The sequence below is a fragment of the Cervus elaphus genome, chromosome 4, assembly GCF_910594005.1.
Source record: "Cervus elaphus chromosome 4, mCerEla1.1, whole genome shotgun sequence".
Taxonomy (NCBI): Eukaryota; Metazoa; Chordata; class Mammalia; order Artiodactyla; family Cervidae; genus Cervus; species Cervus elaphus.
The window spans coordinates 16,163,844-16,191,683 of NC_057818.1; the positions used below are offsets into that span (position 1 = coordinate 16,163,844).

General features: G+C 53.3%; 1 protein-coding gene across 9 annotated transcripts in view; it reads right to left on the reverse strand.

Annotated features, from left to right (window-relative positions):
* FANCA (FA complementation group A) overlaps positions 1 to 27,840 on the reverse strand; it is a 38,690-nt gene that overhangs the window by 1,410 nt on the left and 9,440 nt on the right. For 4 of the 9 annotated variants that reach the window (XR_006340475.1, XM_043898317.1, XM_043898316.1 and 1 more), the window contains 35 exons: positions 27,353 to 27,435; positions 27,035 to 27,068; positions 26,580 to 26,646; positions 25,312 to 25,424; positions 24,333 to 24,409; positions 23,954 to 24,095; positions 23,453 to 23,586; positions 21,633 to 21,743; positions 20,765 to 20,860; positions 20,628 to 20,687; positions 19,777 to 19,865; positions 19,189 to 19,249; positions 19,051 to 19,100; positions 15,902 to 15,978; positions 14,644 to 14,757; positions 13,529 to 13,665; positions 13,182 to 13,252; positions 12,761 to 12,857; positions 12,491 to 12,678; positions 11,391 to 11,484; positions 10,392 to 10,568; positions 9,870 to 9,943; positions 8,562 to 8,690; positions 6,201 to 6,285; positions 5,156 to 5,319; positions 4,613 to 4,718; positions 3,886 to 3,942; positions 3,661 to 3,765; positions 2,941 to 3,053; positions 2,215 to 2,353; positions 1,378 to 1,440; positions 980 to 1,082; positions 548 to 623; positions 257 to 410; positions 59 to 151 (listed from right to left, as the gene is read on the reverse strand). Coding sequence is in view for 6 of the 9 variants with exons in the window: in XM_043898317.1 (XP_043754252.1) it covers positions 59 to 151; positions 257 to 410; positions 548 to 623; positions 980 to 1,082; positions 1,378 to 1,440; positions 2,215 to 2,353; positions 2,941 to 3,053; positions 3,661 to 3,765; positions 3,886 to 3,942; positions 4,613 to 4,718; positions 5,156 to 5,319; positions 6,201 to 6,285; positions 8,562 to 8,690; positions 9,870 to 9,943; positions 10,392 to 10,568; positions 11,391 to 11,484; positions 12,491 to 12,678; positions 12,761 to 12,857; positions 13,182 to 13,252; positions 13,529 to 13,665; positions 14,644 to 14,757; positions 15,902 to 15,978; positions 19,051 to 19,100; positions 19,189 to 19,249; positions 19,777 to 19,865; positions 20,628 to 20,687; positions 20,765 to 20,860; positions 21,633 to 21,743; positions 23,453 to 23,586; positions 23,954 to 24,095; positions 24,333 to 24,409; positions 25,312 to 25,424; positions 26,580 to 26,646; positions 27,035 to 27,068; positions 27,353 to 27,435 (3,533 nt within the window). In the remaining 3 variants the exon portion in view is untranslated. Of the gene's footprint in view, positions 1 to 18; positions 152 to 256; positions 411 to 547; positions 624 to 979; positions 1,083 to 1,377; positions 1,441 to 2,214; positions 2,354 to 2,940; positions 3,054 to 3,660; positions 3,766 to 3,885; positions 3,943 to 4,612; positions 4,719 to 5,155; positions 5,320 to 6,200; positions 6,286 to 8,561; positions 8,691 to 9,869; positions 9,944 to 10,391; positions 10,569 to 11,390; positions 11,485 to 12,490; positions 12,679 to 12,760; positions 12,858 to 13,181; positions 13,253 to 13,528; positions 13,666 to 14,643; positions 14,758 to 15,901; positions 15,979 to 19,050; positions 19,101 to 19,188; positions 19,250 to 19,776; positions 19,866 to 20,627; positions 20,688 to 20,764; positions 20,861 to 21,632; positions 21,744 to 23,452; positions 23,587 to 23,953; positions 24,096 to 24,332; positions 24,410 to 25,311; positions 25,425 to 26,579; positions 26,647 to 27,034; positions 27,069 to 27,352; positions 27,436 to 27,840 lie in introns of those variants that run through there. The other 5 variants (XR_006340476.1, XR_006340477.1, XM_043898320.1 and 2 more) reach the window with 5 other exon arrangements.

The following is a 27,840-nucleotide window of genomic DNA, read 5'->3' on the forward strand; positions in this document are numbered from 1 at the left end:
ATGTCACACAGTGACATGGACCTAAACACAGACACAATGGTGAGCACCTGGGTGTTACCTCTGCCACGTGCAGGAAGCTCCTTTCTGGGCACCGAGGTATCAATTGCAGCAGAAAGAGACGGGCGTTTGTTATCAGGCTTACGGGGTCGCCCTGGAAAGAAGACGGGCAGAGCCAAGTTCAGGATCCCCACAGCTGTGAACTGTGCCAGGAGCGTCACCCCAGTCTGTCTGGAGATGGGCCTGGCCCTGCACCTGCCTGGGTCGGGAGCTCCCCACCACAGGCCTCAGTCCAGACTGCACCGGTTTCCCCGGCCATAAAGAGGCCAACGAGCTTCAGGTACATGTTGAGAGCAACGTGCAGGAAGGCATCTTCTCTGAGGAGGGCATCCTTGTCAAAGTAGGGAAGGAGGCTAAAGGCAGACACAGGTGTCAGGTAACCTGACCTCATACGTCTGACCGAGGCTGGTGGCAGGCAGCAGGGGTGCAGCCTCTCTGTCTTCAGGGACCCCTGCTGTCCCTCCCCTGACCTTCAGGTCCTGAGGGTTACCTGTAGAAGGCGACCGGCAGCAGCCTGACCTGGTGGTCGGGGGCCAGGCCGAGGAGGGTGCGCCCCAGGGGAACATCTGCAAAACCGAGGGGCTTGTCAGCAGTGCGGGGGCCTCCCATAGGGTCAGGGTCTCCAGGAATCGTGTGCGTGCTGACACAGGGGCAGTGACCTCACGCCACAGACTAGGGGGTGGGGGCCGGGTCCCTGAAATCCCAGGGCTCCACTAAATTATTAAATGAGTCTGCATACTTAACCAAGAACATAAAGTTGCAAAAACGAATTTTTAAAGTGAGCCCCAAGGAGGGCTCCTGTGTAACCATTTGAAAGTTGCTTCTGAAGAGAAGGACTAAGGAGTCGGCTGCAGTCTGACCTGCTCCTGGCAGAGCGCTGGGGGCCAGCACAGACATGGCTGGCAGCCTCTGGATTTCTCACCCGCCTCCGTCAGCTGAAAGACGAGCAGCCAGGAAATCCTCCTCCTCTGCAGACACCCCAAGATCTCCGCACAGATGTCCAGAGCCTTCAGGGAGCTAACAGCCTGTGACCCACAGAAGAACAGGAGAACTCAAAGATGACAGCGGGCAAGGAGGAAGTGTCTACTTGGGGCCCTGCACAGACCCTCAGGGTGCAGGGTCTGAAGGGAGACCCCACAGGGCAGGCCCGTGGCCTGGGGTTTTCTCTCCTGAGAAAGCTTTTGCCCCAAAGGTACCACACCGCCCCTGCTCAAGAGACCTAACTTAAGAGGTCTGCGGGGAAATGGGGATCCATGGTTTCAAGCGCCCTGAGGGCAGGAGCTCACCAACCTGTCCAGTGTGGGAGAGGGTCTGACTTACCTGTGGAATCAGATATGAAGAGAGCAGGCCCATCAAGGAAAAGAAAAACAGGGAAACAAACAGCTACAAATAAAAAAACATCCACTCACAACATAAGACTACCTGTATTCTGTTCCCTGAGAGTAACTATAAGTAAAAAACATTGCTCACTAACTGAGCATTTACAGACCTAGGTCAGAAATATTTAGGGGGATCTTCACAGGAATAAAATTTCCAGTTGCTCTTAAGAGAATTTAATGGGTTATAAACAATTACTGCTTGGGGACCCATCTCTGTGGGTCTGTAAGGGGACAGTGGTCTGGAAGATACGAAGCCACTGAAAGCCTTTCAACTTTTACAGCCTGAAAAGTCTAAGAACAGATGCTCCCTGGGACTCTGTTACCTGAAATTATAATCACTCAAACCCCATAGCTCAGCAGTTGTTGTCAGGCAGGTGTGTACAACCTGAGCTGCTGGGGAGCTCTGGGTTTTAGAGAACCAGGGGTTCAGCTGGGTGCACCATGGCAGCTCCCAGTGGGGACACCAGCCTGCCCTCCAAGCAGCCCTCCATCCAGCCCTGGTCTCAGCGAGCAGCTGAATGGGGTGCAGGTACCTTGATGGGTGCCAGTCAACTCTTAAACCGCCCCCGCCCAGGGATTATGGAGAGGATAAACAGGTCAAATAAAAGCAGTTGGGAGTTAACCTGAGAGTAAGTCTTACCAAACCTATACACCCAAGAAGGTTTACTTCCAAATAAAGTCACAAGGACCCCAAACACCTGTCTGTCCTTGAAAAGCACAGTGTGTTAGATGAACCCTGAGAGAAGGTGAGCTTGCAGGAAGAGGGTGTCATCCTTGCCTCCTCTCCTTGGCCATCCAGCTTCCCCAGCTCCTGCCAGATGCTCTCCTTCCTGGCCCGTTGAATCACAAAGTGCAGGGCAGCCGCGCAGAGCCAGGACGGGCCGGGTGCAGGGGATGGTGTGAGGGGGGAGGAGACGCTGCGCAGACAAGAGGAGTGTGTCACCACAGGCACCCCCGCCCCAGCCTGGCTCTGCAGACTGGCCCTATGCCCTGGACACAGGAAGCGGTGCAGCTTGCAGGGGGTCTCAGCTTTGACAGGAGGGTGTGGCACACAGGGTCGCCTGGAACCCTTCCCCCAACCCTCAGACCCCAGAACCTGCACCAGCCTCCCACACAACCCCTGCTCCAATTGCACTGTGATGTTCAAGGTCCTTCAGCAGGTTGAAACGGCCAAAAGTGAAAAACAGAATACAGTGCACTGATTTAAGAAACTTTCTTGCTCTCTATACGATTAGAGTCAATGGGCAAACTGGCTTTCCTTGTTTTCTGAGGTTTCCAGCATCCCTGACTCTTTGGGGGTGCCTGAGGGATGGAAATGGTCACAGAGGAAAATGTAAGGAGGCTGGAGGGGACCAGTGATCCTCTCAGTGACGTCTAGGAGGGCATCCACTGGGAAGTAAGAGGAGACGGGAAAGTGAACCCTGCACCTTGCAGGGCCTGTCCAGAGGCCTCGCCGGCTCCCGAGATGCTGGGCAGGTCAATGAGAGCATGTGCCCATACTCACCTCTCAGCGAAGAGGTGGGCCTCCTGCAGCTTCTGCAGCTCTGCAGGCAGCGGGCTCCGGGACCACCTCCTCCACCGGCAGTGCAGCTCGGGCTCCAGGCTCGACCACCACAGCTCATGGGAGAGAACGGGCAATGACAGTCATTCCCCACCACCACAACGCTTTGGAGATCTCAGCGACCCTGACCATCTGGGTAGGACATGTCTACCTGCTGGCTGACACACACTCCCCCGAGCCTGGCTCTGCTCATCTAGTGCTTCCTAACTACAAGGACAGTGTCTCATCTATGGCCCAACACAGCTCATCCTCAGAGGACACATGGTTGCCCAGGGAGCTTGGTGGGGGACGTGCTGCTCTGAAAGAATGGGGCTGTGTCCTCCCTCCTGACAAAAGGAGAAGTGGTGAGAAAGCCCATAAGCGAGCCCCACCTGAGGAACTTCAGAACACCATGCAGGGGCCAGGCTGCAGGGGCCGAGCCGGCAGCTTCAGCCCAGAGCACAGTGTGAACGACTCCTGTTACTGGCTCTGGCGTGAATGGACTCTTGCGACCCTGACCTCCCGCTCCTGTTCTGCTCCTGGGGGCATCTTCTCCTGACTTACCCACTGTGCCTGGGATCACACAGCCAGGAAACCCTAGACGGATGTGCGACCTCCAGCCTCACTGACTCCCACGGCACCCCTCCAGGCCCAGGAGCTCCCCCATGAAGATGGCAGGCCTACCAGAGCAGAAGTGAGCAGCAGGGGGCACTGGGTCTGGCAGGCGGTCAGGGCCAAGTCAGCTGCCAGGGATGGGTCTCTGCTTCGTGCACAGGCGTTGAGGAGACCCTGGGGGAGGAGATGCCCGCCGCTGGGTTCGCACGTGGACCTTGGGAGCCACTGCATACACGAGGGCCAGGCCAGAGGTCTGAGCAGTGACATGGGAGGGGTGGTGGGAACTGGAATTACCCTGAAGAAGTGGGCAGTGATGTCGTGGGTGAGGGCACCATCGTGGGAGAAGTTCCTCTGCAAGATAGTAGAGGCCAGTGAGGAAGGAAGGCGGAAGACGAGGGTGGGCGGCCACATGCTGTCCCTCATCCCCCCCACACCTGGCTGCTTTCACAGGCTGTTCTCAGAGCTTGAGGGGGGAACAGCCTCCAGAATGAACTTGAACAGAAATCTCACATCATTTCTGCTGCTCCCCAGTTACCCTATAAGCTCCGCACAGATGACCAGAAACTCAGATCAGCCTCCCTACATGGTGCATTTTTACAAAGCCTCCTGCAGGGGCACAGTACCTCCCGTCCCTGACTGTGCACAAGCAAGGGCGGGCACCCTTCGGAGCCTGAAGAGCCAGGTGTGGGCACTGTCTGGCTTCTGTGCCCAGAGGTGAAGCGGGCAGGTCGGTCAGCACTTCTGGGGCCCAAACCACTAACCTGGTGAAGGAGTCATCTTCCAGAGAGGGCACTGGCCCCGGTCTCTGGTCTCGCTGCCTGTGTCCAATAGGGTGAAGGACTCCCTGCGGCTCCAAGTGCCATGGCCTATCCCACCTCAGTGACCCCATGCAGGTGGGGCCCATACCGAGGACACTGGCTCCACGTGACCACAGATGCACTCCTGAACTTTCCCCAGAACCGGCCCGTGGTGCGCACATGGCCCCCAACCCTGCACCTGACCTCGCTTGCTCCACACCTACCAATTCTGAGTTGACCAAGTGGAAGAAATTGGCACAGCTGGGGGTGGCCGGCTGCTCCGCACAGGGGCTGCTGACCAGCATGGAGGGGGGCAGGCCGAGGAGGGTGCTGGGAGGATGAAGGTATGGACAGTGACCCCCGAGGGCAATGCTTGGAGCAGCAGCTACCCTCCCGGCCTGCTGGGGACTGGCCCTAGTCTGTGGCCCATCCCTCCCTGGAGGGCCTAGGCTCTTGTGCTGCTGGGCCCACAAATACCACTGTGCATCCCCAAAGCAGCCATGCAGTTTCATGATGACCCAGGGTGGGAGCAGTGTATGAACCAACCAGCTAACTAGCCTGGGAAGGATGTCAATTCACAGCTCAGTTGTGATGAAACTGCTGCGAGGACCCCTGAGCCCACATTCAATGTGAGGCCTTTGAACTGAAGGGATCCTGGGTCCAGACCCTGCTCTTCAGGGGACTCCCAGGGAGAGGCCACCCCAGAGACCCATGACTAGAGGGAAGAGAACCCAAAGTGGGGAGACCCTGGGATACGACCGTGTTACCGTTTGCACGTGAGCAGCTCCCGCTGTCTCTGGAGGCGGCTGGCCACGTCCCACCCGTGAGCCAGTGCCTGAAGGCGTCTGTGGAAAACTCCAAAGAGAAAGTGTTTGCGGGAAGCAGCGTGGCCGAGGGGTGCAGGGCCCTGTTCCAGGTCAGCACACATCTCCTGGAGACGGCAGCAGATGAAGAGCACCCGTCTCCTCATCGCCCTGTCACACGTGACCTCTAAGCCCACAACTCCTGCTGTGGCCGCCCTCCCAGGTACTTTCTTCCATTTCCCGTTACGATGGACACAGAGGACAAACATCCCTTTTGTGTGAGGTGTTAGGATCTCCCTTTCATCCTTCACATTTTCTAAATTCAGGCACTTTTAAAGAGAGACAGCGGGAATTCCAGATCCCATAAGACAGAGCTGCATGGGCATGTCCAGTTTCAGACTCCCAGCGCACAGCTGGCGAGAAGGAAGGACAGGCCTGGTCTGCTCTCTGACCCCAGAGCCCACTCTCAGGAGATCTGGGCAGCAGCATGCTGACAGAAAGGTACTTTTCACTCCAGGATGAGAACACACAGGGCTTCTGCACCCTTCTCAGTGCTCCTGCCTCAGTGACAAGTGACCCAGGAAACAGGAGGGGCTCCAGCTCCTGGTCTTTGCAAACTTTCGATGCTCAGCCAAGTGGAGAGTTATTTATATCAGTTCTCAAGAGTCTGACCTCCCAGCGCAGCACCCAGAGTTAAAGAGCAGAGAATGGGAGTAGCAACCAAGTTACTACGGAAGTCCATATTTTTACTTCCTGTTTTCTAATCTTAAATGTCCTAAAGCCTGGAGATGCTTCCTGTATTTCATCTTTCATTTTTGCGTTCCTGTGATGTTCATGGTGACACGAGTTCACAGAACACATAGTCTCCCGTCTGAGTGACCGGGTCTGGGACTCAGGCTTTCATTCTGTTTAAAACAGGCGTCTGGACTCATTGGATACTCAATAAATATCTTGATAGCACATGGCTTCAATGCAGTGGACACGCTGAGTTTTGCATTTTCTAACTCACCTGCAATCTGGAAAAAATGTCCCGATTTCCTTTGCAGCCACCGAAAACCAAATCAGAATTCTCTGAGTGATGATAACTCCTTGAACTGAAATAAAAACACAGTGAAAGCCTCCTTAGTGTCTCCTATCTCTGCTGGGCTACCTCTTCTTCTCCTGCCTCCAGTATGGCCTGTGGTCACAGGGCCAGGAAGTACCCAGGGACCACAGGGCACGCATGGTGCCCCAGCAACAGCACAAAGCCAGCAACCAGCTCCGCCAACATATCAAAATGATTACGTGCCACAACCAACTGGGATTTATTCTAAGAATGCAAGGTTGGCTCAATATGAAAAAATCAATTAATGCAATAAACATGAGTAGAATAGAAAACCAAAACCCACACAGATAAAGCATTAAGTTCAACACCACCGCATGATTAAAAAAAAAAACTAACTAGGAGTAAAAGGGACCTCCCTCAACCTGGCAAAGGGCAGTTATGAAGAATCCACAGTTCACATTGTATTCAATGATGAGAGACTGCAAACTGTCCTCCCAGGACCAGGACCAGGACAAAGTGTCTGCTCCTACTGCCTCCAGTGAGCATTGCACTGTAAAGTTCTAGACAGGACAATTCAGCAAATAAATTAGCACATAAAAGTGATTCGGATTGGAAAGGAAAAAGTTAAAACCATCTCTATTCACAGATGACAAGACCTTATATATAGAAAATCATAAAGAATTAACCATAAAAAGCCATCTGAGCAAATAAGTAAAATTAAAGCAATGACCCATTTTACAATGGTGCTAAAAAAAATAAAATACTTCAGAATAAATTTAATCAAGGAGATGCAAGACTTGCACACTGAAAACTATGAAACACTATTGAAAAATATTAAAGATGACCTAAACAAATGGAAGGACCCAAACTGATATACAGATACAGTGCAGTCATTATCAGAATCCCAGCTCATTTTGTACAAATTGATAAGCTGATCCTAAAATCCAGATGGAGCTGCAAGGGCTCCAGACAATCTTGATAAAGAAGGACAAAGTTAGCGGACTCACATGTTCCAATTTTACTTCCTTGTTTATTTTTTGGCCGCACTGTGCAGCTTGCGGGACCGTAGTTACCCGAGGATTGAACCCAGGCCCTTAGCAGTAAAAGCGTGGAGTCCTAACCACTGGACTGCCAGAGAATTCCCATGTTTTCCAATTTTAAAACTTATTACAAAGCTATAGTAATCAAAATAGTGTGGTCCTAGCACAGGGATAGATGTAAAGATAAGTAGAACAGAGTCGAGAGTCCGGAAGTAAACTCTCACACATATGGTGAGTGGACTTTTGACAAGAGTAACAAGACCATTCAATGGGGAAAGAACAGTCTTTTCAGCAAAAGGGGCAATTGGACATTCACATACAAAAGAATGGGGCTGGATCCCTACCTCACATCTTACAAAAAATTAACTCAAGAGACTTCCCTGGTGGTTCAGTGGTTAAGAATCCACTTGCAATGCAGGGGATGTGGGCTCCATGCCCAGTCAGGAAGCTAAGATCCCACATGCTGAGACGCAACTGAGCCTGTGGGCTGTAACTGGAAAGTCTGTGTGCCTCAACCAAGACCTGATGCAGTCAAATAAATAAATTTAGGGAAAAAAAGTAACTCAAAATGGATCAAAGGCCCAAAAGCTAAAACTAAAAACAGATGAATACGGCTTCTTCAAAATGCAAAACTTATATGAATCAAAGTACTCTATCAAGGGAGTGAACCAATGACTTAAGGGATGGGAGAAAGCATCTGTGATTCACATATCTCAAGGGACCTGGCATCTGGACTATACAAAGAACCCTTACGACTCAACAAGCAAATAGCCCAACTGTAAATGGGCAGAGGATCTGATCAGACATTTGTCCAAAAAAGATAAATAAATGGTCAACACTGTGAGCCATCAGGGAAAAGCAAATCAAAACCATAACAAGGTAACATCACACACCACCTGGACACAGCATATGTCCTCAACTAGGAGGACGATCAGACTGAACAGGCCATGTCAGACGCCCACAGCCTGCATGGCCCAGACGGGACTGGGAAGGCCTGCCTCTCGTGGCGGCCAGTCCACACCAGTACCTCCTGCACGATGGGTGGCGACACTGGAGCCCACCACCTACTAGACCTTTTATTCTCCTCACGTTTGCTGACCAGGTGACTCACAGAGAGAAAGATGATACCAGAAGCTTGCCTTCATTGCGAAGATTCAGACTTGCTATCAGATATGTCCAAATGTGTGGACCAAGAGAAATAAAAAACATTCTTAGAAAAAAAAAAAAAATTCTTAGAGCTACCAAAATCAAAACACACGTGCCTCTGGGCACCAACGTTCCTAACCTTTGGCAGAAGTCCATAAGCACGTCGACCAGGGTGGCGCAAGCGGCTTCCAGGTCTCCGTCGCAGCCACCGGCAGCAGAGGGCATGGGGAGGAAGTGCTGGTGGATGGCCCACTGCTGGAAGTCCTGCCTACAATGCAAATGCCAGGGTCTGTGCCGAGGGAGGCCGCCTCGGCTGGAGGGGTGGGGGACTGCAGGTGCATGGCTGCTGAGCGGGGGGTGGAAGGGGCGTCTGTACTGGCTGGGTCCAGCAGCAGAGTGTCCAGATGTGGACCAGGCTCCCCGGTGCTAAGACCACAGGGAGACCAGAACCCGAGTAGGGCCTCAGCTACAACCACAAGAGGCAGGGGGCACTGCAGTGAGGAGCGAAGGAAGGAGGCCCTGACCTGACTCCTCACTGACAGCACAGTGTCCTGAGGGAGAGCTAAGAAGGCGTACTCTGGATCTGCATGCCAGGACGCTGCAGAGGAGGGAGGCCCCGGGCTGATGAGCACCGGAAGGAAGTGCTCAGGAAGCAAGCCGGGCACAAAGCTGATAGGTGGGAGTACCCCATCAGCCCCTCCACCCCACCCTCTGAGCTGCAGAAGGCAGTGTCGTCACTCCCACTCCCACTCCCGTTTGCCGTCCTTCCGAAGTCTGCTTGTTCCATCGGAATCTGACACCATGTCACAGCATCTCCGTGTGCGGGAGCGTCTCTGACCAGACCACAGATGGTGGCCTGAGGACAGCCACCCTTGCTGCAAAGCCCCTCAGCACATGCCTGAGCCCCAAACAGCATGCCTCATGGCTCAGTCATCTCGTTCACCAGCCCCGGGACCCATAGGGGCTCAGACCCCAATTTGCTCGCTCCTGGTGCCACGCCTCGAAGCCAGCAATTGGTGAAGCCCTGACTGCCCTGTCCCTCCTTGGCTGACACCAGCTGAGATCTTCGTGGCTCCCTGACCACGGCCCTCGGGGGTTCCGACTCCTTGTTCCTCACCCACCAGCACCTGCTCCCACAGCCCTGCTGTATTGTCCTGCCTGCCTCCGGGCTGCACAGTTCCTCGGCGGGAGTGCCCACTCAGGGCTAAAAGGGTAGAAGTGCAGGTGCGGAGCCCCATCTGTTTTGTTCATGCTATATCCCTAGCTCCTAGAACATTCTAGAAATGTCTGCCGAACCACAGGAGCTCAGGAAGTGATCCTTGAATGAGTAAAATTATACTCATAGACTGTACTATAACATACTGTATGTTAAATTGAACGTTAAATTGAGGATATCATGACACAAAATAGTGTAATGTTTTAAAGGGCAGATGCTTTAAGCACTTACCTTTCTGTATCTGAAAGAGAATCAACTTCAGGCTGAATTTCTATTTCCAGCTGTAACCAGTCTCTATAAGTCAACTGAGAGAAAAAGCTCAAGTGACCACCATGCCAAGGACGGAGCACAGAAGCCACAGGGCGGGCCGTGAACGCGGCTCTCATCGCAGCTGGAGGTCTGCTGTGTCTCAGACCCTCTCATCCTCACGCCACTTCCCAGTGTTAGACAGGGAGCTTGGCATGAAGCCCCAAGAACCAGTAATTTAACCCTGAAAGTGAAGCTAACTGAAACTTTTCAAACTGGTCTTGAACTGCTTCCTCCACACTGTTGCCTGGCCCTGGACAGATCGTGGTGTCTGCACAACTCAGGTTTCAGCTCACCAAACTGGGCATAGAACGTGAAGCTTCCAGAAGTCGCACAGCGCTCACCCTGTCTTTAAATTCTGGGGCAGCTCCACACGTCCACAGGGACCAACCTCAAAACCTCACGTTGTGTGTAGCAGGTGTCCCACGGAGGGACAGCAGGACCTACCTGGAGCCCCTCCTGCTTCAGCAGTTCCTGCAGGGCTCTTTGCTTCCACAGGCAGAGGGCAGCTCTCCGCCAGTCCACGGAGGGCAGGCACAGGGGCCTCCAGGGTGGGCTAGCTGGGTCTTCCTGAGACGGGGGGTCTCGGGCTTCTGGGAACCATCTGAACATGATGAACTGGAACTGAAATAAGCCAGTGGCGTGAGTGCTGTGAGGCTGGCCACACTCGGCCGGCAGTGGGGAGCCCCTGCTCCTCAGATGGCACTTCAGGGGGCAGCAGCTCTGACCGCACATCTGAGGCCACTGTGTTCTGCAGCCGTGCTCAGCTGTCCCCTGAGGCTTGCTGGCACTGGGGTCTGTGTGAGATGCTCCTGGGTGATGGATGAGCCACCTGTCTTTCCTTACAAGACAGAAACCCCTGCCCTGTGCTGCCGGAGTCACAGGCAGTGCAAGGGTACCATTGAGGCGGGCTTCCTCTTCTGGGAAGCCACTTCCCCTGACCTGCCCCTGTCCCACACTGTGAAACCGTGGTAGCGGCCCCCAGGCTGCTCCTGACAAGGCAGCTCCCAGCAGGGCCCAGGAGTCCAACACCGAGCCTGGAACTGAGAAGCAGGCTCATCGCCCAGGGGACAGGCTCCCTGGAACTCTGCATGTGCTGCAACCCTGGCTCCCGCTGGAATGGACAGCCCTGCCACCCTTGACACAGAATCCCAACACGCAGTCTCCAGGGTTATCTTTAGAGGAAGTACAGAGCGCCTCTTTACCTGGGAAGATACTTCTTGTGACTAATGAGCCAATTTTGTAAACGGGAGGGACATCTGTGGTTCACCTTACACCCCCTCCTCTTAACTCAGCCAGAAAGAAAAGGCATAAGGCGGTAGCTCCCAGGAAATAGCCCACCACAGACCAGGGTGGTGCCGAGCACGAGATGGAGGCCACACAGCCTCGGGCCAGAGACCCATAGAAAATGGGAACTTGGCCAAGAAAGGAACCCAGAAGACTCACCTTTTTTATAAGGCCAGGAGACAGACAGCTGTGCAGAAGCTCATGTGACTGGGAAAACTTACACAAGGAGTAAGAAATTGCTGCTGTAGAAAATCTGAAAATAGAAAACGGAAATTATAGAAACGGGATCCACACAAAATACAGGGTGGAAGAGTCAGTATGAGTCACACAAAGTGAACCAAGGGCATCCCAGCACCCCCACCCCACCCCCAGTAATGCATCTTGGAAAATGTAAACATGCAAGCACTACATGTAAGGGCTTGCCTCCCCAGCGTGTCGGGGAGGGCGTGCCCCGTGGGGTTCACGGGCATGACCACACATTGTTTGCTGTTCCTGCCTACAAGGACCTCCAAGCCAGGGAGAAGTGGGTCCAGCTGCAGCCTCAGCTCTGCCCACCCATGGTGGCTCTGACGAGTCAGGCAGAGGCTGTCGAGAGCAGAGCTGACCCCAAGGCTGGCAGGGAGTCTGGGTGGTGAGGACAGGGCCTGATTCCCGGGGGGCCTCGTCAGTGAGAGCTGCTCCTCTGCTTGGCTTTCCCTCTCTGCTGATGTCAGCTTAGTCTGCAAGCCAGAACTCTGGTCCCTGCCAACGTCCCTCCCTGCCAGAGTCTCTGGCTTCTGTCCTGACTTCAGTCTATTCACCTCAGCAGCTGCAGAAAGCTCCAGGTCTCTGCCACGGGGTGGCCGCCCTCACCCCAGCCATCTCTCACACCTGCCAAGCCCAGCGCTGGGCTCCCTGCAACTGCTGGGTCCCGGGAGAGGTTCTGGTGCTCTGTGTGCAGTGACGGGACAGCCACGCGTGCAGAGAAGTCCCCCAGAGAAAGCTGCTCGCCACAGGGAGACCCCAGAACTGAACCTGAGGGGCAGGTCCACCCAGCTGCCAGCCACCCAGCCTGGAGGACACCTGCAGCCCAGAGCCAGCGTCTCCAAAGGCAGGGAGCAAGGCAGGATGACCTCACTGTCCTAACCAGAGATACCAGCAGGCGCCCAGATACATCCAGACGAGGTTCCTCCTGGGAGGTGTGGACCAGCACAGCACGGAGCACGTGTGTCTGTGCTGTCTAGGGAACACATGTTACTGCTGACAAGAGGCGCACTTACTTCAGACACAGCGTCGAGGCCTGCTGGGCTGCGCAGGGCAGGAGGCTGTCAATGAACTCGGGGATGGGCAGGCCCCTGGCAGGGGCAGGGGGGCCCACGTGCACCTTGGGGAGCGCAGACCTGGACTCGCCCAGGTGAACGGCCAGCGCAGCCAAGCCCAGCACGTGTGAGGCATTCAGGCTTGGGCCCTAAGACAAGAGAGAAAAGGTGTTCGGTGCTGCGGGGCAGGGTGCGGGACCCACTCCCAGCTGGAGGGAATGGCAGCCCTACCTGGTGACGGAGCAGCTGGCAGAGCCTGGTGAGCACGGCTGGCAGGAATCTGCGTCCACACAGGGCCCTCACAAAGTGGGTGGCCCAGGGGCCCTGCCTATGGGGACAGCCACAGAGAGCAGGACAGTGGAAGTCCCAGCCCTCCCAGCCCTCCCAGAGCCCATGGATGAGCAGGTAGGCACCGCAGACCCAGGAAGAGCCAAGTCACTCCCCAGACAGCAGGCTCACCTGCTGCGACGCTGCCTTGGCCACGTGCCTGTGGTATATCAGCCCCCAGCCCGCCCCGCCCTCCCCCAGTGCAGCAGGACATCGGGGGTGGCCGAGGGCCCAGAACTGGACGAAGACCGATGGCCTCTCAGTAGGAGCACCAGGCCGTCCTCGGGACAGCTCCAACCACCTGCTGGGACTACCCAGCTTCTACCTGTCCGGTGGGCCGACGCTGGAGGCTGCCATGAGGTTCTGACAAAAAGACGTCAGCAGGAGGTCCACCACCTGAGAGGAAAGGTCTTGTCAGAGAGTTTACACCCCGGGCACACAGGATCAGAGCTAAGCTCACGAGACTACAAAACAGGCTGCTGCCCAGAGAAGGCTGCCACTCCCAGGTCATAGGAACCCCCAGACCCTGGGAAGGTCCCCCCGGGGTCATGATGGGATGTGTCAGTGGAGAACAGGGTCAGCACACCTGCCCATACCTTCCTCCCAATGCAGAGTCTGCATGCAGACAATACCAAACTCGAAACTCACTCTTACATTGTCTCCCACACTCACCCTCTGCTCCCTCGGCTGCAGCTCAGGGGCCTGGATGCTGAGCTGCACCAGGGCCTCTTCGTCACTGCCGACATCCTCGCTGAGGCCCAGGACAGAGTGGAGCCTCTCGGAGACCATGGCCACCTGAGCTGATAGCACTACGAGAGAGGGACTGCCATGAGCAGGGGTGTCCCTGCCTCCACTGTGTCTACACCACCCCCACCTCGCATCACCTGCCACTTCTGCAGGTACTGACACCTGCTGCAGCCCCCCGGCCCAGCCTCGGTGTCCCCGAGGACCACAGGCTGCAGGGGCGGTGTTAGGAAGGGCCATGCTGGCCACAAGGGGATGTCCTGGGCCCGCAGGGTGACCACAGCTGTGGCAGAGCTAACCACACAGGGCTGGGATTGTGAAAACCATGTGTCACTTCTGACCCTCAATTTTGACTCCTCACAGGCTTCCATGTTCTCTGTAGGTCATATGTGAATGTACATAAACTATATGCATTTGCAACATACCTAATTTTTTTTGATATTTTTAGGCTACATGGTTTATCTGCAAGTTTTTTCAAATTGTCACTTACCTCCAAAAAGTAAGTATATTTACTGAAAATAATCTGCGTATACTGAATGGACCTGTGCAGTTGAAAACATGTCTCATTTATATTAGTTTCTGCATCTAGCATAACAAAAGTCTAAAACTACTGGAACTGAGCACTTGATTTTGTGGCCACCGCGTGCTCTGAACTGCACAGACTGGTTCTCCAGGTCCCCCAGAGGAGACAGTCCAGGAGCAGAGACCCAGGGCTGAGGGCTGGAGGTGCCGGGCAGTGGAGGTCAGAGAGAAAACCACACCAGCCCAGCACACAGCTTCCTCCTCTACATCACCTTTCCCACCAGTGCCGAGGAGACAAAGTTCACCTTCTGCCAAGGCTTCGGGACAGCCTGCATGTCAGAAACAAGGCTGTGAACTCTACACCCACCAGGCCACGGTCAGGCTTGGTGACAGATGCTGAGCTCAGGGAACGTGATGACCACGGTGGCTCAGGGACCAGCCATGAACTTGAGCACACAGGACATGCCTTCCCACCCACAAACACCCACCGTGGACGGCCCTGCCTGCAGCCCCTGCCTCACCATCATGCTGCGTGGGGTCCGTCATAGAGGCCCTGAGCTTCTGCAGGGCAGCCGTGAGCAGGTCCAGTGGCTCCTCTGCACAGCTGGGCTCCACCTCCCCTCCCTGGGCTGCATCTGAGAGGCAGGAGGTGATTTTCACAATTGGGCTAGACAGCAAGCACATGGAAGTTTAGGAAAAAAACCATGGTTCTATGCACATCATTGCCACAAGTGTAAAAAGTACATATGTAATAAAAAAGACCAAACGCTTGTGGAAAAAAGACCAAACGCTTGTGGAGGGAGGCTGGGCTGCGGGTATGAATTATGGACAGATGATGGTCAAACTGATGATGATGTTTCTCAAACTTTTAAGTAACATTGTGATACTGTTTTTTTACCACAGGATGTTAAGATCAGATGTAAGAGGAAATTACCAGTCCTCAACATACATTTAAAAGGTTCTAGAAGCCCTTTTCCAAAAGCAGGACCAGGGATCAGGAAAAGAGGGGCGAGGCTGCTCTTGGCTGTGGACACAGCCCTCCAGCCCCTTGGCACCTCATCAGTGAGATGTTCTGATACGGGTCCAAACAGGTGTAGGTCCCCTTGGCTGTCAGAACCTGGGGCAGACTGTGTGAGAGTGTTCTGCCAGACAGAACCAGAGAATAGAATTGCAGGCAGTCAGTCAGCCTGGCTGGCAGGCAGCAGAGGCTGTGACCAGCAAACGGTGGCACCATCTCGACACTGACAGACCAGGCTCCGTGCAGATGGCACCTTGCTCCTGGGAGGTGGGGTAGGACAGTGTCCCCAGCCGCTCCAGGTCTGATGCACTCTTGGCCCAGGTCTACATCACTGTCCCCGAGAGGCAGCAAGATCCCCACCAACATCACAAAGAGCCGAGGCAGACCCCCAGTAGGACATGGTGCAGAACTAGCATCATGGCCTCAGCCTGGCTGGTCACCTGAATGTAAAGCTCGAATCAGATGGGCAAACAGAAACCACGTCACAACCTCAGCGGGGCACACAAAGATGACAGTCAGGTGGACTTGGTATCGCATCCTCCAAGAAGTGTGTGGCAGGTACTTCCCGGCTGAGACCCGAGAGGGCTGACATCACAGCAGCCTTCCTGGTGTCACAGCCATCCCGGGGCTGAGCCAGCCAGTCTCTGAAGCCACAGCTCTGACCAGACCAAGCATGACATGACCAGACCAGAGGGACCAGGGCGCCACCGACAACGTCTCGTGATTCGGGAAGCGGAGATGAGCACGAATGAGGACCACACCTTCTGGCTGCTTCTGTCCAGCAGTGGAGCAGGCTTGGCGGTAGGTGGAGTACAGGGCTGAGGGAATTTTATCCGCTCTGGGTCAGAAGGAAACAGTAAAATAGTCCACTGCAATTCAAACTGATTCTCAAGGTTACAATTCCAGAAACTATCATAAAACAAAAATATGCAATACAGTAAACAATACAACACATAAACAGATTATACAATACCACACTACGTAACTCTACTGAATAATACATGCTACATAAACATCTGCCAATGGTTTTTGTTGGGTAGAGAGATGAGAAAAGATTTTCACTTCTCTCAGTCAAGTTTTGGTAATTCCCAGATTTTAAAGGTGAAATTAACTACTTTTAATGAGAAATGCTAAGAAAAACACCCAATTAATGCTTATGTCACTCAAAGTATAAATCCAGTGATGAGGATGCAGGGCAGCTACAGGGCATGGACCCAGGTGGCATGCCCTCACGGCACAGGGGCGAATCCAAGGACAAGAGCCATGGAGTCACCTTCAGAGGAGTGGAAGTCACAAGCGGCCCAGTTATGAGACACATGGACAGCAGCATGGTCTGCAGGACACTCCCCCCACACACATACTGCACTGCAAACTGAGATGACAAGACTCAAGCAGAAGAACAGAGAGACCTGCTGTGGTCTAGAATATGAATGTGCACAGGGACTGGAGACGAGGGGCTGAGGGGCCCCACCTACTGCCCTGGGGTCAGTAGAGCCTTTAGCCCAAAAATCAGAAACCAGTGCAATTAAAAAGAGCAGACTCAAGGAAATTCAGAGAAATCCACAGAAAAGAAACTGTGAGTCGTTGCTCTTATTAATATCTTCAGAGTGACAAGACATAGCACTGCAGCTATGAAACAAGAATGGATTGCTGGGGGCCTCCCTGGAGGCTCAGTGGTAAAGAATCTGCCTGCCAATGCAGGAGACAAGGGTTCGATCACTAGTCCAGGAAAACCCCACATGCCATGGGACAGCCCATGAATCACAACTGGTGAGCGTGTGCCCTAGAGCCCATGGTCCACAAAAGAAGCCACCACAATGAGAATCCCATGCATCACAACTAGAGTAGCCCCTGCATGCTGCAACCAGAGAAAAGCTCACACAGTAAAAGAGACCCAGCACAGTCAAAAATAAATTATATAAAAAAAGGAATGGACTGCTGTACAAAGAAATATCTGATGGAAGAAATGAAACACTCAGTAAAAGTACCTACAGATAAACTTTAAGAAATCGTCCAGAAAGGAGAGGGAAAAACAAAATGAAACAGATATGCAAAATATGACAAAAGAGAAAAGAGTCAGAAGACACTTCAGGAGATATAATACCTAAAAAAAGAGAAGTTCCAAGAAGGAAAAAGACACAGAGGAAACTTTCAATGACACGAACCAAGATAAAATAATCAGCGTCTGGGACTGGCTTCAAAACCATCCAGAATACTGGGTGGGTAAGTGAATTTGAAGGATACAGATGAAACAAGATTGGTCATTTACTGATAACTATTAAATCTGGGTGATAGATTCTATTCTGCTTTTCTGTCTTAAATTTTTCATAAAAAAGGGTTTTAAATAGCCAAGAAAATTACTTAGTACTGAAGGATATGAACTTCCAGATTAAAAACCCCACCATATGCCCAGCCCAGAAATGAAATCAGATCTACAGTGAAATGTACTGCTATAAAACTTCAGAACACAGGGAACAAAGACACTACAGCCTCCAGAAAGAAGAACACAGATCCCATGCAAAGAGTCAGAAGCTGTAAGTTTCTAACATCTCAGCAGCAACACTGGACACTAGAAGTCAAGGGAGTGACTCAAAAATTTGAGGGAAAATAATTTCCAACTTAGATTTCTATACCCAGCCAAACTACCTATCAAATGTGAGGGCTAAAAGGTGTCAAAAAATTTACCTCCCATCCATCCTTTTATGAAAAGCTTCAATAGGATGCTTTCCACCACCACAAAGGAGTAAACCAAGAAAGAGGAGGATCTTTATACAGAAAAGAGAAGCCAGCACAAGCCATGGCAGACGACAGCACAAGGTGATGCTGAAGGGAGATGCAAGGGTGACAGCTTTTTTTTGTTTTGATAGCTGTCTTAAAGGCATAAACAGCTAGTAAGTCACAGTGGAGCAGGTTAGAAGGCCTAGAAGAGATTTCCCTACAATATAACTGCTGGGATACTCGACGATTCTGAACAAGAAAATAGTTAGACACCCAGCTGAGTTTGCAGGGAAGCATATAAATATGTACAAGGAAAACTAAGATAAAACAAAGATGATTATGAACTCCAGAGAAAACAAAAGGAACAACTCTGAATAGTGTCTGGATAGCCTTAAAAACAAGCATTAAATACTGAGGCTTTAAAAACTATTACAGGAAGGACAGCTATGTTTGTTGGTGGAGGAAAGAAAACTAGAACAGAAAAAGTGTAAGTACTAAAATAAAGTTATTTGGAGATTTGGGGCAAAATATCAAAAAATCAGGTAAGAGTTGAAAATCTTGCTTCCTGAAAGAAAGTGAAGTGGCAGGATGGGTGGGGCATGGTTGTCTTAAACTTCATAGAAATATCTGATTCTTTAGTCTAACTTGTGTTTTTTTTTTTTAAATTTTGACATATAGTTGAATTACAACATCATGTTAATTTCTGCTATACAGCAACATGACCCAGTTATATATATTGATACATTCTTTTTCATATTCTTCTCTGTTCTGATTTATCACAGGATATTGAACAGTTACCTGTGCTATATAGTAGGATCTTGCTTGTTTATCCATCCTATATATAACAGTGTACATCTGCAGATTCCAAGGGGAGGTCCATGCCTCCCCGTCTCCACCATGCTCCCCTCCCACACCATGCTCCCCTTCTCCATCATGCTCCCCTCTCAGCAACAAGTCTGTTCTCTCCGTGTGTGAGCCTGTTTCTGTTTCATTTGCGCCATGTTTTAGATTCTACATATAACGGACGTCATATGGTATTTGCAAAGCTGTGATATTCAGAGTCAAAGAAATTTTCTTTTTAACATTTTAAGCAACTAATTTTAAGGCAACTGTTTATAGATAAATAGAGCACACATGTGACACCACACAGGTCTCTGTACTGCTAGCCCCCAGCCACACTGGTCACACGTACCTCCTCAGGGACTCAATAAGAGCCTCGCGGGAATCAGGGGCTCTCGGGAGCTGTGAGGAAAGACAGACTCTGTGAGATGCCGACAGGAACCCCAGTCTCTGCCAACGCGGCCCCAGGGTCATGGAGACGTGTACTGACCACTCGTGGTGTGAGCAGCGCAGGGAGGAAGTGGGACAGGTAATAGGACCTCCGGAATATGCTGGAACAGAGAAGGGCAGGCTCAGGGCGGCGCCTGGCAGAGAACCCGCAGCAGGGCAGTGACCATCCACAGCTGGGGCCGTCCCTGAAGGTCAGCATCATGTTTTCAAGTCTTCTTTCTCACTGTTTTGGGGCCCTTTGCACAAACAGAACTCTGTGCTGGTGACCACCTGTGTCTGGTGAGTCAGGGCATTCTGGAATCTGGGCTTATCCATGGTCAGGAGGTTGACCGTGGGAGCTGGAGGCCATGCACATCCCTCAGGGGCAAAGCCTTAAGAAAGCTACCCCATGCTGGGAGCAGCCAGAATTCATGCTTTGGAGTCACAGCAAATTCTACAAAATTTTGCTATTCAACTCCCTGCACTGGCCTCACACAGTCACCGCTGAAGCATGAACAAGAAAAATCATTGTGCTTTAAGGGAGGGCCTGTTCTGATCCCTCTGAACAGCCTTCCTAAAGGGCCCGCCCATCACGGCCACAGACCTTTGCTGGGGCCTGCCCAATAGCCCTCCCGGTGTGTGACCCTACCTGGCCTCTAGGATGGCAACGGGAACCTTCCCTGTGTGTTCAAACACCGTGAGTGCCTTCTCGACATCCTGGGATGCCTGGCTCTGGGGCTGAACGGAAACAAACAGAAGACTTAAAGAAAAGGCAGGAGCAGAGCAGAGCCATGGTTTTGTGGTCAGGTAAGAGGCACAAGAGAGCAAGGCACGCAGACAAGCCCCTGTGCCAGCAAAGTGCTAGGAGGGATCGACTGCTGCCCCCAGCTTCAGCGAGCTCACCAAGTGTGAGAGCTGCCCTGCCGGCCCCCGTGTGTCTGTCCCTCCACCCGCTTCCTACTGCCCTTCTACAGCAACGAAGATCCCAATGCAAAATTTTCAGGTGGGAAGATGCAGAGACCTGATTTTTGACATTTAAAAACATTATGAATTGGCAACTTATAAACAGCAATAAATCTTAAATGGAAAGCTGCTTTACGTATTTTAAAGCTTTAATCTGACTGTCCGGCAGCACCTCCAAAGGTTCTTCACAGACTCACAACTTTGAGGTTAGAGTGTCTTAGGAAAGTACACACAGCCCATACGCCCACCTGACATGTGTCTACATGAACACAGTTAACACTTTTTTCTGTAATTTCAAGAAAAACACAACCCTGCCCTTCCCCAGCTGATTTACAGACCACTTTGTTAAAAAACCATGTGAAGGGGACCCCAAGAAGAAGTGTTACTGGACGTGGGGCCCTTGCTGCTGCTGTGAACAGACACCAGAGGATGGGTGTCTTATCCTGGCCGCCACACATGCGGGTGCCCAGACAGAAGAGGCTCTGACGTGCAGAGTCCGGGAAGGAGGCCACGCAGAGAGGAACATGGGCACGTTACCTGTGTGATGTCTTCAGCAGAAGACAAGTCCTCATAGAGCCCCATGTTTTCTATAGAAACCTGCAGAGAGAGGGGTGTCAGTGAGGACCCCTGGGGGCGCTGGGCTCCACGGACAGAGAAGAAGAGCTGGGACTCACTTTGAGGTCAGCCAGGCGCGTCTTGGCCAGTGCCACATAATCGGTGAGGAGGGCGCGGTACTTGCCAGGGACCAGGGGTGGGTGGAGAATATGCACCTGTGGGCAGAGCAGGGGGGAGTCCATCAGCTCCTCAGCTGCCCTGACTTTCTGGGGTAGTCACTCACACTGACCACAGAAGAGTCCCAGAATCAGCCACAGACCACAGAGGACATGGGGCAGACAGGGCCCTGGGCCAGGCGAGGGCAGGAAGGGTCCTGTCACAGAGCTGGCTCCCAGGCCCCACACGGGAGGGAGGCAGTGGGGGGCAGGGGGACAGGACTCAGGAGGGCATGTGTTCACTTCCTGTATGTGCGTTACCTCATGCGTACTCTTTGAAATGAAATATACATTTCTTAATTAAACAGAAAGATGATGTTCATTTTCCAAGAGCCTTACCCACAAAAGCGAGTGCTGGGGATGTCATTTCATCACAAAAGCAAGTGCACAGCAGGATGCTTTTGGTGACAAAGACCATGAACTGGGCATCCAGTCTTATACCCCAGGAATAACAGTCATGGCCTCGGGGGCATATGACCCCAGCATCTTTGTCAGTATACAAATAGATCACTTTGAACACCAAGCATGGGGCCCAGGATGCTTGCCTGCCTCACCATCTGTGGTGTGTGGGCACGGAGACGGCCCTGCTCACGTACCAGCTCCCAGGACCACACATGCTAGTTTCTGGGCATTTACCGGAAGACACCTGCCTCCCTCGGGTACACCCTGACACCCCAGGGTGGCGTCCCTGTCTTGTGACTGTTCCCTGCTGCAATGTCCTGGGGGATCCCCAGGACCGGGGACTGAGCAGAAGGTCGTGCCGGCCTCTCACCTGCAGGTACCGGGGGACCTCGAAGGGCACGAGGTCGGACAGGAACTTGAAGAGGAAGACCAGCGCCTTCTTGCTGCAGCTGTGGACGCCCCTAGTGCTGCCGAAAGTGGCCTGGGGAGGAGCCCAGGAATGAGGTGGGGGCAACAGGAAGACCTGCCATGCAGTGGCCATGGCTACATCCCGGCCTCAGCAACAGCAGGAAGAGGGAAGCAAAGTCATTTTAGCTTGTTTGTCTCCAGGATGCCATGGCTGTGCCCGAGCTAAACAGATGGACTGAGAATTTAAAAAGTTAAAAATACAGTCCTGTAGGACTTCCCTGGTGGCTCAGTGGTTAAGAATTTGCCTGTGAATACAGGGGACACAAGTTCCATCCCTGGTTCAGGAAGAGTCCACATACCAAGGAGCAAGTAAGCCAGTGTACCACAACTACTGGGCCCCCAATCTACAGGCCATGCTCCACAACAAGACAAGCCACTGCAATGAGAGGCCTGTGGTTGACTCTGCCCAGACCACGTGGCCTCCCACCTCCTCATGAGTGCAGTCTGGGAGGACGGCGAAAACCAACACGGCTGCTTTTGTGCACACTGGGCTGCTCTGTGGTTGTATTCATGTCCATGGGGATGGGGGGGAGTGCCCTTCTCTCTGTTCCACTTCCCATCAGATGCAGGCGTTTATTCTACTCTCCCAACTAGAGAGTAGCCCCAGCTTGCTGCAACTAGGCAAAACCTGTGCAGCAAGGAAGACTCAGTGCAGCCAAAAATAAATAAACACTTTTAAATTTAAAAACATTAAAAAAATTTATAAAGAATACATTCCTATAGAAAATGGTAAATATGGTGCCTTTCTGTGAATCTTAGAGACAGGATGTGTCAACCGCCCACGAGAGCACTGTCCTCAAAGACACACTCATTCCACTCCAACCACACACTCAGCTGAGTGGATGACAGCCCTGCAGGGGAGGCAGCCATGGCAGGTGGGCCTTCGGCAAAGCCCCAGGTCACAGCAGGAAAGCGAAGCGGACCCTTAGAGAGCTCAGGGCGTCTGGGGGCTCCTGGGGGAGGGAGGTTCTGAAGAGTTGGCCCTGAGCAGTCTGGATGAGCAAGCAAAGAGCAGCATCCACCCCACATGAGGCCCACACGCCACACTGCAAGGCCTGCGGCAGCTCCTCTTCCAGATCACACCCCTAGTTCTTCTGAAAAAGGATGGTCAGACAGACAGCACACATGCAGTCACCAGACTGAGCATGCAGGACACACAGTCAACACCACTGGGCCTGCCATCAGAGCACTCCATGGGTCCCAGGTGAATCCTCAGTGCCAGGATAGTGGACACAGCAGCGGAGCCCCTGTGTCCAGCAGGAGCCCCTGGTCTGCTGTGTGGAGCCGGAGGACGCACGGGGCAGGAGGGAGCTTCATTCAGTCAAAGAATGAACCATGCCCACCAACCCGACAGGCAAGCCGGGCATAGAGCCCAGCAAGGAGGCAACAGCTCTGCCACCCAAGCTTCTACAAAGAATAGGCCTTGAAATCCCAGATCCACACGCACCCAGATGGGCTCAGCAGTCTGGGAAGAGCGGCAAATACCTGCACCTGGTGGGAAGTGGAGCAGAGAGAAGAGCACTCCCCAGCCCATCCCCACGGACGTGAGCCCCACCACAGAGCAGCCCAGTGTGCACAAAAGCAGCCGTGCTGGTTTCTGCCATCCTACCAGACTGCGCTCATAAGGAGGGGGGGGCCACGCGGTCTTGGCAGAGTCAACCACAGCTCCAAGTGTGGGCCATGCTGGAGCCTAGGAGCCAGGCGGAAGCGCAGGCAGCTCACCTGGAACCAGGTAGCGTAGGACGGGAAGACAGCTGGGCCCTCCAGCGCGGCCTGCCGCACGACCAGGAACGCCAAGACCATGCTGTCCAAGTCCCAGCTTTCGAATGCACGTGCCAGCAGACGGGTCACCCAACCTAGGTAAGAATACCAGCACGGCTGTGGAAGAGCCTGGGGTGCAGGCAGGATGGTCCGCCTGCCCCGCACCGATCCCCAAGCATGGGTGGTGGCCCGCATGCAGCCCGGCAGTGGGTACAAGGGCAGACGGCAGCGGGCAGACGGCAGAAGGCAGGGCACCTGCTGAGCAGGTATGAAAGGCTTCATTTTCATTGAGCTGGACACAGTGATTTCATGACAGGCTCACCCACAGACACTGGTCCATAAATCATACACACACACACACACACACACACACACACACACACACTGGAACAGGACACAGCTCCCGCCCTATGCACCAACACACACACACCCAGAAAAGGACCCAACTCCCGTCCCACACACCATTAACCAGCTGCTGTGCATCCGGGAGGCAGATGACCAGCGTGGACACACAGGACAGCACGTGCCTCCAGTTTACTTCCTGTGTCTCCAGAACATCTTGTAAGTGGCCCACCAGCTCCTCTGGGCTCAGGATCACAAAGAGCTGGAAGCAGAGAGTCAAAGACGGACCTTCACCTCCTCCCACTCTGCATCAGACACAATCTGGACTCAAAACACCTGCCCATACTGACCCCCACAGCCAGCACCAGCTAGAGGGAGTTCTCCTCTGAGGCTATGGTGCTCTGCCCTAGTAACAAGCTCAGTCTCAGACCGAGATGGTCATCCTGCCGGGGACAGCTGTGGCTATGGTGTCTCCCAGGACCCCACCCCATGCACTCACCCTGCGGTACAGGCCACTGAGGAGAGTGGGGGTCCTTGCAAAGCTCCACTCTCTCTGCATCTGAACGGCATCAGAAACTTCATTCAGGAGTAAACACACAGAATGACAGATCAGCAATCATCAATGTTCATTGGTTCAATGTCAAACAACCACCGTTTTAATTTGCACTTTTCCAAGTGTATGTGAACTTTATCGTTTCCCCATTTGTCAACCATTTTTTATGTCATATCCTTTATCATACATACCTACTAAATATTCTCCAACCCATCAGTTATAATTATTTGGCTTTCAAACTTTCACTGTGAACAAGCAGTAAGGACGCCATGGAAAGGATGGCAGGTGGAAAAAGCACAGGTCAGCGGGCCCAGGCCCTCTGCTGGAGCAGCGGCCTCTTAGGAGCTTCCTGTGCCCCGAGGGCAGGCATGAGGGCAAGCACCTGGAGAAGGCTTGGGTGCTGGACACCTTTCAGGAAGCCATGTACCCACAGGAAATGCTGACCTGAGGCATTGAGACAGAACCCTGGAATTCACAGAAAGCCATGCACACACAGGAAATGCTGACCTGAGACATAGAGACAGAACCCTAGAATTCATAGTATGAGCACTGTTTTAAAAACCTAACTAGGAGACTTCCCTGGTGGTCCAGCGGCTAAGACTTGGCTCCCAATGCAGGGGACCCGGGTTTGATCCCTGGTCAGGGAACTAGATCCCACATGCCACAACTAAGATTCTGCATGCTGGAACTAAGACCCAGCTCAGCCAAATAAATATTAAAAAAAAAACTACCTAGAAAAGACAAGAAGGCCTTCACCCATTGCCATTCTGTTGTAGCAATGGGTGACAGTTCTTTAATTCAAACTTTGCTTATGGGAAAGCGTTACTCTCAAACAAGATGTTTAATGACAGAAGACTGTCCTTCCAGTGTTAACACCCACAGTCTGAGTTCCCCTTGAGGGGAGCACCAGGGCGCTAGGACTTACCTTTTAGCACAGGCTTGTGGGTGAGGATCTGAGTTAGAGTATGACAGAACCACTTCTTCAGAGTCTCTGCTGAAAGTATACTCTGATACATGGGTCCACTGAACACACCGAACCTATAGACATAGCGGAGGCACTCAGGGAAGGGACCCTCTAAGTTTCTACTGCCTGGCAGCGACACCTCACGCACAAGGAGCAGCTCATCCGAAAAGCAGCGGAGACCTGCAGGCCCCCCACTCCAGACCCCTGCCTCGGGCTTACAGGCTGGCCTTGCCCACACCCTGACATGCTTCTCTGGCAGGCCTGCAGCCCGGCTTCCATGCTGCAGATGGAAATGGAATCTAGGGGGGCATCACTCTACAGCACAGGATGAAAGGTAACAGTTACCGTCACAGAGAGAAGCAGGCAGGTCAGACTGGGGGCATGGAGGGCCGCTCCTTGCAGCAGGTTTCACAAGCCACAGGAACCACAGCCCCGCCCTAGACCACAAAGCTCTCAACCACACCCACCTTCCTCAAGCCAAGGACGCCATCCCCCGACACAAGAGGGAAGGAAAGACGAGGGCGCAGAGAGTCACCGACAGGTGAGGAGGGTCAGGGGCCAGGCCTGAGACTGGGGGGCCCCTTAGGGGACAGAACCCAGGGTCCCAGATGCCATGTGACCTTGCCTCCGTCCCGCATGCAGTGAGGAGGCTCTGGGTGGGAGACAGGGTAGAAGGCACCCAGACAGGGAGGGGCCTCTGAGTTCACTGATTTAACCTGGGAGGCCGTGATCGCAGAGTCAGCACGTGATGAACATGCACACACATACAACACAGCTATGTAGCTGCTTGTTAAGTGCTGAACCACACAGCAGGCTGAGGACTCCTGATGTCATCGTGGGGAAAAGAAACCGAGAGCAAGGTAATTAAGAAGGGGTAGGAAGAACAAAGCACAGAAGCCTCCCAGGCAAGAGCCACAGTCCGGGTGGCCTCAGCCCTCGATCGCCTGAAGCAGGTTTGGTCCCCAGGAGCGTGGGGCACGCCCCCACAGAAGCATATACAGGTCCTGCTGGGGCAGCATGGCGGGGCAAGGCCACCCTGGCTTGGACCCTGCAGACCAGGCCTGCCCCCTCCTCACACCCGGAGGGGAACAGTTCCCACAGGAAGGGCCCCATCTTCAGACGGTTCCTAGCACTTTGAACTGTCACCATGATGGTGAAGGATCACAGAGCTTTCAGGAGGGAGAGCACAGCTGGGATGCTCAGCCCACAGGCCCACCCCAGGAACTTACCAGCAGCTCCCTGCCTTGTATCCTAGGGATCCCTCCTGGAGGCCAGCTGCCATGGCTTCGAGAGTGGCTGAGGCAGAAAAGAGACATCAGCATCATATCGTCACGTCTGTCAGAAACAGCCTTGACCAAGTGCTTCTGGGCAAGTCAGGTCATGGACCCCCAACCCACAATCCCTTTAAGCTCCCACGCGTCTCGGTGGTACCAGACTCAAGCCTTGAAAATCCACCCGAATACATAGATAGGACAGTGCTTTCCTAACAGACCACCCAGCTGTTACCACCACTGATCTGGAGACCAGAAGTGAAGCCAGCAAAGCTGGTCTCCAGAGGAGACCAGAGTGAGTTGGTCAGTTTATACGCCATCACAGCCATCAAAGGGCCTCTGGGGGGCACGACTGAGCTGGAAAGGCAGGAGCCGCGGGAACCCCAACCCACCCGGCCCACAGGGCCACTCACAAGCCAGCATCCGCTCAAGAACAGCCGTGGCGATCTGTGGGGACAGAACACTGCAGTCACCTGCGTGCAAACAAACCTGCCATCACCCCAGATCCAGTCTCCAGACCCCCTCGGGGGGTCTGCCCAGGACACCCTTCCCCCTATTCCCAAGCACTGGCCCAGAGTCTGGGAGCTTCATAAACCAGAGACGTAGGGGAGAGACCACTGCCCAGGCCCACGCCCTCGCAGCTGGATCCGGGGAGCGCCCCCGCACAGAGCTGCACACCCCTCATCCTGCGCCCGCCGCCCGGTGTCCTGCCCCACTCGCCTGGCACCCACCTGGGCCACCTGCGCTGGGGCCCCGTCTCCCCTCACATCCTCGCTTTTCTGGAATCCCCTCAAAACAAACATTTGCACAAGATCTGAAAAGCACAAAAGCAAAGTGTTTCCATGCACTGTGGTCTCTGGGCAGACCACCAGCTTCAGAGGGGCTGGGAGGGCAGGGTCTGCACGAAGCTGGGACGCCGGCTCTGGGCACTGGGGGCCCACCAACCACATCCACCAGACCCAGCCAAGCCTTCCCTAAGCCCACTGCACAGAAAGGGAGACATAGCCAGTCAGGTTTATGGAAGGATGTTCTCATTTAAATAAATTTCAAGAGGGTTTCATGTGTCATTTCCCTCCTACACCAACCACACTAGGAAGCTTTTAGGGCCCGAAAGTATTAAACTGTGGGGAGCTGGGCAGGAGATGCACTCAGGGCTTCTGACTAGCTTTACCATCAAGGGACTGAAATTAAACAGTTTAAGCTTCATCTGGGAGCAGAC